An 11198-nucleotide genomic window follows, 5' to 3' on the forward strand; every position below is an offset into this window, starting at 1 on the left:
CCTGCGGCGTTGCACAGGTCGCTGTTCCGGCTCCCGGCTGCCATCCCTCCCTGTCTGCGGGCCAGGGGCACCCTCGGGAGCGCTGCTCTTCACAGAGGAGCCTGTGTGACCTGTGTCACAACTTTTTGCTGCCCTTTCTTTTTGCCCATTTAAATGTGCCCCTTCCAACGGGGGAAAGGGACCAGGGCTTAGCAATGCACATTGTGTTCATTTCTTGTCACAGCTGAAGAGAGGGAATCGAACTGTTCTATTCACTGCACTTTCACCTGTACTGTGCTGTTAGCAGAGAGCATTAAAATTTCGTTACAGAATGATAGTGATGCTCCTGCTGCTGAAATCAGTTGTGACATAAAAAAGTAGCAAAAATCTAGATAAGAAACAACTCAGGGAGAATGTTACTTATGAAACTGTGTGATATGAGGAAGATAGAAAACAGTGATTAGTTTGTCTGTGATGACGTGGGGACACCAAGTGAAAATACTGAATGGTAGATTCGCAACAAATTAAAATACGTGTCTCTTCCTATGATGCGTAATTAAAACATGGCATTCTACACGATATTGTAGACGCTAAAACTTATGCTTGGTTTCAAAAAAGGGAAAAATCAAGAAGCAGTCCATTAAGTGTGATGCACCAAGAAAACAACCAGTTTGGGAAGTCCAAAATACGCAAACTGAGGAAAGCTGGGACAGGAACGTTATTTGCTAACTAGCTATCTCCTATATTCTTCCAATGCCTCAATTCCTATGCCTGTTCCCTAGGCACCTTCCATGGTCATCACTCTGAAATGGGATACCATGCTATACTGGTCTTTGATCTGAGGCAGTATTACCCTTCCTATGTTAGTGCTGCTTAAGGATTAAAGTTTCCACTTAAATATGTAGCCCTACTAGAGGCAGGCAATCTTACGCTAGTCAGTTGATGCATCTATCTACAGATGACTTAGATTTTTCAGTAATTCTTTTTTTCCCCAGGAATATTAGTGACAAGCATCTGAGTTTGTACTACCTGCTATGTATGTTAAATAGGCTTCTGCATCCATTAATAGTGGTTTTACCTTCATATTTAGTACACAGAACACAGGCAGGCATTTTCTTCATTAAATGGATGTTCCTCTTTTGAATTTCACAACTTCAGTTAAAATACGGTCTTTCTCATGAATAATTCTAAAATGTTCTCTGACAGCACAGTGGTGGTCTAAGGAGAGGGTTACTGCATGTTTATTAAAAATTCTTTTATGAAGATAAAAACTTTAATTTTTGAAGCTACTGGCTACATATTGTACTTAGAACTTTGGTTCTTTCCCTCAGAAACTTTCTGGGACTAGCTGATCTTACAGCGTCATTAACTATTCATAATTAACTAAACCATTGAATGGTACAGAAATATTTAAAATACTGGGTAAGAACTTGGATTAAAGTTAAGATGTTGGATTAGATGTTAAGATGTTGACATGCTTCACTAGTAAGTCTTGAAATTAATTTCATTTCCCCGATTCAGGAACTATTTTTACTGACCAATTGTACTAGCCAAAATATTTTCAAAAATACTTGAATCACATTTCTAGCTTTGAAATGTGACTAAGAATGTCTTTGTCTAGCACCCTACCTCTGAGTTTATATACATTTTTTCCTTCCACTTATTATTTTTCCGAGAATTATGGAAGATTATGAGTCAGATTTATACAGGAATTAGATGCTTAATAATACCCCTTTGATTTCTCACTAAAAAATGGGATTTATTTATCAAAATACCTCTACAAATCTGAGTTAATGACAATTTTTAAAAAAATCTTTAATAGACTGTGCAAAATCCTTGTTCTCACCTATTTTTCTCATGTATAATGTTTTTCTTGTCTTCATGAAATAGGTAGAAGCAGATGACCAAATAGCCCTCCTTAGTAAGCCCAGGAATAAAGGAGGAAACAGTGATCTGGCATCAGCTGGATTTAACATTATTAATTCAATCATAGGATCAGGCATTATAGGTAAGTCTACTTTTCTTCACTATTCTGTATTCAGCCTTGTTTATTCACGTGTGACTATCCAGCTTGGAGAATAACACTGACTCCTCACTTTCGGGTGCTGTTTTTAAAGATTTTTCTCTGTATTTATTTGCTTACTGTGCGAAAATGCAGAGGTGTCAGTTGAGACCACACCTCAGTGATAAATACCCCAGTGTCTCTTGGCCATAATGATCAGAGAGGTTGGGCAGGTGCTGACTGAATTTCATAGTTAAGCAGCAGCACTTTGTCCAGTGAAAATTATCTTTTTGAGGTTATCTTTTTAAGCATGCTGGTCCAATTTGGGAGATTACTAGCATTTTTTTTTTAAATCTGAATTTTTCTTTATTTTGATTCTCATAAATAAATATTTGGAAAGAATCTTCTAGAATCTCTCCTTTTCTGCTTTGCAGGATTGCCATATTCGATGAAGGAAGCTGGTTTTCCTCTAGGAGTACTGCTTTTGTTTGTGGTTGCCTATATCACAGGTACTCTTAAAGCAGTTCCTGTTGTAAAGATAAAATTAGTCCTGCAACATTTTAGCTGGTCCTGAGCTTAATGATACCTTAAACAAGTATATTTATGACAATAAAAATGACTAATTTTTTCCCTACCTCACTAGTCCCTTGAGCCAATTAGTAAAAGTAGAGAATTACACTGCAACATATGAAGCTGCTTTTTGACTGCATTTATTTTTATAAAGCCTTAGTTTCCTAGTGGAGGTAACATTTGCAAGAATTTCTTATTTGTGCCCTCATAATCACCTGTTTGAGTTCACTGTTTTTATCCTAATTAAGAGACTGAATCTTGAGTGGGTTGTATATGACTTCTAAAAAATATACTGCAGAAAGAAAACCTTTGATTGTACTATGATTTTGATTATTTTTCTTCCAAGATGAGCCTATAGCTCCTGGGTTCGGTGGGTTGAAAGACTTAGTGAGATTTCTCATCCCTGCTCGTCCTAGTGCCACTGCTTTTCTTACAGACATTTTTTTTTTTGAGTAGTGAAAAGGTGAAAAGTAATCAACCACAAGTTGGTTTATATTGTCTTTAACAGTAATTTTATATTTTAACAGATTATTCCATTATATTACTGATCAAAGGAGGAAATCTGTCCAGTACCAAAAGCTATCAAGAGCTGGTCAAAAAAACTTATGGTCTTGTGGGTTATCTAATCCTTTCAACTCTCCAGTTTTTATATCCATTTATTGGTAAGATCACATAAAATATAAATGTTTCCATTTTATAGGTAACAAACTTTTTCACATTACTTCATTGTTTCACTGGTTAAATATTAAGAAGTATATAAAGAATGTACTGTAAATGCTTCTTTGTTATTTAAAAAAATATTTAAATTTACATTGTGGGTTCTGAAGAATGACTGAGGAGTAGTTCAATGAATTGGAGGATCAGAATAATAGAAATGAACTGAAATGTAATAGCAGAGAAATCCATGATAGCACATACAAAGTTTAATGACAAAAGTAGCTAGAAAAAATATCAAAGGATATTCTGTTCTAGAATGAGTAGTAGAGCACGAAGTTGATGTGTCTGAAAGAAAAGGAAGACACGAATTTAGGAGTATACTGAATTAGTATTTTTTCAGAGGTGCACTATTATTGTAATCAGGGAAGCCACTGTTTAGATCTTGCTTAAATATTATGCGCTGTCATTGCTTTTCAAAAGCATTAGTTCAGCCTCATACCCAACGAGCTACTAAGAAATTGGGCAGTCAAGACCCCTTTGAAGAAGAAATAGTAAAAGAACAAACAGGTGTAATCTGGACAGGACTTTATTAGACCAGAAGTTTGAAATAAAGTTATATTCAGAATCTGTCCCCTGCTGTAGCAACAAAATTAAATCAAATCTTAAATAATCTTGATATTTTCACACATGAGGCTGCAAGAGGTGGTGACTTCAGATATCAAGAGTCTGGACTTGGTGATCAGAGTCACAAATCAAAATTCCTATTTTGGGTCTGGCTACAGGTAGCTGCGATTTTTAAGGGCATCAAGTTACTGCAGGCAACAATGTTACACATATAATTATACTCCTTTGTAAATCAGCTACTCCATAGAAAATACAAAAAAGAATTGTGAAGGTCACAATTCTTACCATAGAACTATGGTTATGCTCTTGTATGTGTTTGAATTAATTTATATAAGTAGCGTTAATGACTTACAGTTTCACAACACTGAATATTTATATGTTAGTTAAGGTCAATACCTAAATGTAAGCTGTCTAAATGTCAAAGATAGCAAGAGTGTATAAATATATTTTATGTGTATGTATACACACGTGTACAAATTTACACACTTTTAGTGTAGCATTAAACAAGAATGAAATATGAATGTTAAGACCACAGCACTTATTAATGAAAGGGAGGAATTGAAGTCCACATCTGATATCCTAATCTATTTGCTCCTGCTTTCTTCTGGTTTAAAGATTTTGCTAGCTTTTTGCATGAGTTAGAAAGTCCTTTGCATTTAATTGCAGGACTGATTGTTAGACTAACACAGGAGCTTTACTAAATAGAAACAAGCATTTGAAAATAAACTGACAAAGAATTGCTATTTGAAACAAACCTTTTCAGAAAGCCTTCTTTATCTTCTGAAGTGAGTTCATATGGCCACTCAGCACAATGGCCTTGCTTATCAGGCTGCATTATTGCTTAGGTTGAACCTGTTTAAAAAAAAAAAAAAATCAAATATTTTGGATATGACTTGTACTAACAAAAAAATTATTTTCTTTAAGCCATGATCAGTTACAACATAATAACAGGAGACACTTTAACTAAAGTTTTTCAGCGAATTCCTGGAGGTAAGATGCATTTAAAAAATTCAGAATGGGGGATTATGTATTGGATAGAAATGTAGCATAAATATTTTGGAATTGCCTGTAACTTTGCTTCTAAATTACTCTTAGAAACTTGAAGCATATATCTATGAGTGGGGTTTATTGAGTTTGTTTTTTTTTTTAATAAGCCTTTCCCAAATAAAAACTATGAATCCTAGTCCTTGGCTATCAGTGGACTCAGTGTCAGTGAACAGACTACATGCTTCTGTGAAATACTCAGCAAATCGAAGTGAGTCTTCCACAGCTGTGTATTTACAAGACTGGGTTTTGTAATGTTTTTAGATATTTCCCATAATAATAATAATAATAATTTAAATAGTGAAACTGTACTTCATCTAGTGAATAATTCTGGATGAGTTGCAAATAATATAATGAATGTAATGCTTTTTAACTCATGCCCTTGTTTCCTTTCCTGTGCTCTTAAGTTTTCACAGCAGCATCAGTGGAGCAATTTGCATACGTGTTTGGTATCTACTTTAGCACAAAACCAGCTAAGTTAAAACATTCTTCACTGGGAAATTAAAATGAGAGAGAATATGTTCTGTAATGAAGTGGAAATGCATATTTGTATGAACTGTTTCATTTCCACAGGAGAACTGTAATTTTCAGCATGTGAACCCTGAAAGGTGTGGATGTAGTTTTAATTGTCACACTCTTTTTTTTCTGTGAATACCTGATCAAATTGATAGTGACAGTGAATATCTAATAGTTTTTTTATTGACGTGACTTCTGTAATAGGGGGAATCCCCAGCATAGCAACTCTTCTTACCTGTCCAGTAGAATACTGCCTGGAAAGAGGTCGGAAAGCATTATAATCTCCCAAAGAAAGGAGGGAACAGAACACAGATTTTTTTCCGTGTCAATTGCCAGTCACTTTCCAGCCATAATTACTCATCAAGTATTCATTCAAGCCAATGATTTATGGTAGCCTGACTGAAACTCAGAGATGTTTTATTTTAAGTTGTTGTTGGCTTGAACAAACCCACCAGTTACACAAACAAATCCCACTGATTGCATGGAATAGTCTAACATTATTGTTGCCTTCACATGGTAATCTACTTTGCGAGTGGAAGCTGGCTGATGGCAAGAAAGGAGGTGCTCAAAAGAAACCTCGAAATTAACTTATTTTAGGCCATTTCTTAGAGAACAATGCTGTCCTACACAGCACAGTAATTGATGTCAACCCAGAGTGTCAAGAAATTCTCAAGACTAAATGGCAGAAAGAAGTAGTAGAATTTTTTATTTGCAATCTCCCAGCATTGACCCAGACATGATGAAAGACATTAATACCAATTTATATGTAGGAATCCAGACTTTGCAGTTTTGGTTTCATATATCTCATATGTTACACATTTGGTTTGAATTTGCAGAATTCTTGTGTTTATGCCCATGCTGTGCATGGCTTTCTCAGTGTTAGTTAATGCCTAGTTTTCAGTGTTACTTAGCCTGAGTAAAGGGAATAAAATCTTTATCACCAACAGTTTGGTACTTCTAACCTGTCAAATGTAGCTAATCTTTTCCTCAAGTTAGTCTCTTAAAGAAATAAATTATTTTCTTTTTTGCTTTAGTTGGGCTGGACGTGCTTACCGACCGTCACTTCATAATTCTTCTTACCACCATCATCTTTACCTTACCTATATCTTTATATCGAGACATAGCAAAATTGGGAAAGGTAAATCATAATAGCAATTCATTTTTGGTTTATTGTTCTGTATGCCATTAGAAAATAAGTGCCAGTCATAACTTCACATAAATAATTAACAAATGCATTATGCTGCTAAAAGGACAATCTTTCAGCAGCTTACTGACTGAAATCATGTTTTTAACTTTGCAGATATCTCTTCTTTCTTTGATTCTAACCATTGTCATCCTGATTATTGTGATGGTGAGAACAGTAACCTTCAGTCCACAAGTGTGAGTATTCTTACACTTGCCACAAAGTGAATTTTTGATCATATATAATCTGTTATTGCACTATTTCATCTGTCTGCATAGTTGTGGAACGTGCCTGCTTTGGGACAGACAGATAACTGAAAAATCTCTATCAACAGTAATACAAAATGAACAGCTAAATATACTTCGTCCTGTTTTATTTTTTCTTCTATTGGGTATAAGCAAATTTAGAAAAAGTCACAAAGCCCCTAGAGATAAATGGGAAATTATGGGTGATATGACTAACAGCAGGTGAGTCCTGAATTGGCACGGGAGATTGTCATTTGAGATTTTTTTTTTTGTCCATTATTGTCAGATGGCCTGTATTTACAATCTTCAAATAGCTAGTATCTTAGGAGTATTTCTTTTCCTGATAAGATAAATATAATAATTTCATAATAAAAATATAATACAAATACTGAGAATTTCTTAAAAATAACACAATCATAAAACCTTTATTCTGTTATTTGAGAAAACAACCACATAAGCATGAAAAACTCTTGCAGCACTCATACTCTGCAAGTAGTATTTAACATTGGACACTGGCATGTTCTAGACAATTTAGTACATGTAAGTATGTGTTGTGACAATATTTTTATGATTATATTGCAAGAAAGTGTTATAAACCTATTATTTTTCCTTAATGGCCTAGAAGGGCTGTCTTTTTATATGTGTAGATATATTAATAAAATAAATATATCCGAATGTGCTTTTTTATTTATTGGAACAGATTTATATGGTACTTCTGATGTTTCCCTGAGTATATTTTTCCACCAGGATTGTTTCATCAGTGTTAAGCATAATTGTTCATTTGTATTACTGCTGTGATACATGGGTTAGTTGCAGGGTATTCAGATTTAATGGTAGGAAGATGCCTAGAATAGCAGTTTCTTAAGTTGTACCAGATGATGTTGTCTATCATCCACAAAATCCCTCTCTCAGAGTGTGGACCTTTCCTCCCCACCATTTCTGAAGCAGCATGTTTTTCACACGGTGTGTTAAAGGGGTATTTAAAAGGTTAATATCAAAATTGCCTGTTAAAAAAGGAAGAAGCTATACATAATAGTTACTGATAACCTTGTTACTATGGTAACATTTCTTTCCACAGTTGTGATGCACTGAAAAATACAGAATGCATGGTTTTATTTTTTCTTACAATACATGTGGTTGGGTTTTGAGTGATTCTTGAAGTTTTAATTCTTAATTCTTTAGAAACTTCTATTTCTGCCTTTACACTTCTTGTTTTAAAAAATCTAGCAAGTTGATAAACAGTTGGGAAAACTTTTTTTTCCTCACCAACATTCTGTTAATGTCTATTTTTACTACCTTTGCTATTTTTATTTTACAGTTATAGACATATACTTTAATTGTTGAAATTATCTTCTAGAATTTTGTTAGTTGTATAATGGTATGACTATTTTTTTTGCAATGAAAATAAAGAAAACTGTTATATTTTAATATGGGTGTCATCATATTACAAGTGAAACAAGTGAATTAACACGTTTATTGTGAATCCTTACTAAAATACAAATAGAAGTTGGAGTTCCCAAAGAGATTTTTTAAAATCATCATTATGAAAGCACGGTCCTTGTATCTGTCATATGGGACAAGAATTTGTACAATCCTGGATAAAGGCTTGATGGGGAAAAGAATATTGAATTCCTACAATTGTTATATGTCAGAAGTGATTATGTGCCTGCCAGTGATGACAGGTGATTGCAGAGAACAAACTAGACAATTCCACGGTTTCCCATTCCAATCCTTAACTAGCCTTTCATTATGAATTCTTCCTAAATGTGTATTACTCCATTTCATATTGGTTGCTTCTTGGCTTAACCACAGGGGGTATGGACAGCAAAATGTTTATGCTTTTTCAAGTGCTTGAAAAACACCTGTAAAAAGCTGTAGTTTGTCACACTTGGGGGAACCTTTCTATGGACTAAACAAGCACAGTTCCTTTAGGGTTTCTCTTTTTTGTCATTTCCTATGCTTCTGATTATGCTCAATGGCTGCCTTAAGTTTTCTGCAAATTAAAGTGAAATCATGGTGCCCCACCTGCCTGGGATATTCCCTCTGAGGAGCAGGGAAGAAAGACTAACGTATCTTAAATACAAAATGTTTTAAGGTCCTTTTCAATTGTATCCCTTGGGGATTGCCACGCCTGTGTTTATGTAACCTAGTTTGATATTCGCCCCTTTGGAAAATAGCATGATGTCATGGATGTGCCTTGAGTTTGTAGTCTAGTAGAAGTACCAAGCATGGGGTACTCTGCAGAACTGTTTGCTAGTGAATTTTCCTTTCTTTGATACTGTTCTCGTGAAGTTTGGGATTGTTTGGGGTTTTGTTCCCCCTGCCATGTCTTTGTGAAGCCTTTTTATCCTCTGCATAACTAGAATTTGTCGTTACAGAACTGAATGTTGCTTTATCAACGTTGCTTTATCTCCATTTACCAACATATTCATGATTTTTCTTTTTAATCCCATTTTCTAGCGTGATTGTGTTTACTGCACATTTCATGCTTTCCACTTTCTGCTTTTTGTTCTATCATTCAATTCATTGCTGAATACATTCAAAAATACTGGACTCAGGTCAAGTTCCCCTGTAATCCCATTTGGATATCTTCCCACTTTGATAATTCTTTTCTGAGTAGTAATCAGTTTTCATTTACCTTTAGATTTTTCAAAGTGAATAGTTCTTCCCTTTGAGAGATACAAGATCATTATGTGGAAATGATAAAAAAATTTTTTGCTTAAATGCAATCCATGCTTTAGTTGAAAATTAAATCTGTTATTTGAACAACAAAGCAATAAAGGATATTTTCTGCAATAATCTGAAACTTTCTGCAGTGTTTTAGACCATCAGAGAAACAACAACATTTTTAGTATTTTAAACAGGAATTGCAAGCTTTTGAAGTTGTCTTAGGTTACAATGTAAGATGTAACCAAAAGTATGTATTCTATCACCATCTGTTAAAACCAGGTGGGGCAGCATTCTTTATCTCTTCTGTGACCCATCCCTGATAGCTCCGTCTGGAGAGATATTTTTTCTGTTAATGAGCCATCTAGCTTCGCTGCATGACTCATAAAATTACATCATCCCATTGTGAGATGCTCCGCCCAGGGGGAGGAACCAAGCCTTCCTACCTGGATATAATCTGAGGAACACCACACTCAGCCCTTACCTACTGGATTCCCAGAGAACGAGAGCTACATAACCACCACTGGACCGTCAGAGGAAGACCAGACCCTTCTGCAGAATCACTGCTTCAACAGAACCATATCTATCTCCTCAAGAGGACTGCAGCCACCATTTAATTGGACTGCTACCACCACCCTGCCTGACAGGGTGTCAGGTTGTATCCTGACTCTGTCAGTGTTTCTGTACTATTGCATTTATTTTTAATTTTCCTATTCAATTATAGTTCTGATTTCAAGTCTCTCACTGGTTTGCTTTCAAACTACTAGTACATCTTTTGGCATCCAGTGTGAGGCAAGTCCTGAGAGAAGTCAGAATTATAATGTTGTATTATAGAAACCACCTATTCACCATGATGCTTACATGGGTCTTGTACCTAGCTCTCTATATTTTTCTGCACATGAGGAACTACCTGCCTGTTGTAATGCTCCTGTTGAGACCAGGCTATGGTATAAAAATTGTTTTATTGGTTTATTATGTCTATTGCATGACAACCTCCAAGGCAATGAACATCATTCAGAATATATACTCAACTTTATTTGCCTGTCCTAGTCTGACCTCCTACGTCTGGGGCCTCCTCAACAATCACACCCAGCCCCTGGGCGTAAGAGTAGAGAATGTTTTTTTCCAGCCTTTCAGACCTGACACAGCAGTTTTTGAAAATACTGAATTCCCTCTGGATGTCAAGGATGACATAATCTTGTTGTCAGTTCTGTTTTCTTTTTTCTCTATGACCTGCACCATATACACCATGCTTAGAGTCAGAACAATGCTCAGTGTGGCCCTGCATCCTCAGGATGAGAAGAAGAAATGCAGCAAAGCAACAGGCACCACATCTACACAAACTGTCACAGAAAGGAAAAAAACCAAAAGAACCATCAGCGTCTCCACACAAACCGTCCCTGAACCAGAACGGCCTAAGCTGGTAGCAGTTGCCCCCGTCCAGAAGAAGAAATCAAAAAGCAAATCAGTCCGTGTAGTTACTGATGATGAGGCAGCTGGACCTTCCCACCCAGCTCCCATCCAGCACAAGAGACAGAGCTGGAGATCATCACTCGGTCGCTATCCCTGGGTGAGCTGCGTGACCTGTGGAGGGAATTCACCTGGCAGACGAACGAGTCCATCCTGACCCAGCTGCTCCGCATTTGGGACGCTGCAGCCAATGACACCATTCTGGACGGAAGTGAGGCCAGGGAACTGGGATCTCTGCTCT

The 11198-nt window shown here is 36.0% G+C and overlaps 1 protein-coding gene across 1 annotated transcript in view; it reads left to right on the forward strand.

Moving 5' to 3' along the window:
* Positions 1 to 1872: 1872 nt before the first annotated feature.
* The window catches only part of SLC38A11 (solute carrier family 38 member 11), a 24411-nt gene continuing 15085 nt past the window's right edge, over positions 1873 to 11198 (forward strand). The window contains exons 1-6 of the mRNA XM_008634809.2: positions 1873 to 1987; positions 2416 to 2490; positions 3079 to 3213; positions 4757 to 4822; positions 6427 to 6530; positions 6693 to 6772. Of these exons, the coding sequence (XP_008633031.1) occupies positions 2430 to 2490; positions 3079 to 3213; positions 4757 to 4822; positions 6427 to 6530; positions 6693 to 6772 (446 nt within the window). The 5' untranslated portion in view covers positions 1873 to 1987; positions 2416 to 2429. The remainder of the gene's footprint in view (positions 1988 to 2415; positions 2491 to 3078; positions 3214 to 4756; positions 4823 to 6426; positions 6531 to 6692; positions 6773 to 11198) is intronic.

This window comes from Corvus brachyrhynchos, unplaced genomic scaffold (assembly GCF_000691975.1).
Source record: "Corvus brachyrhynchos isolate BGI_N302 unplaced genomic scaffold, ASM69197v1 scaffold255, whole genome shotgun sequence".
Lineage (NCBI taxonomy): Eukaryota > Metazoa > Chordata > Aves > Passeriformes > Corvidae > Corvus > Corvus brachyrhynchos.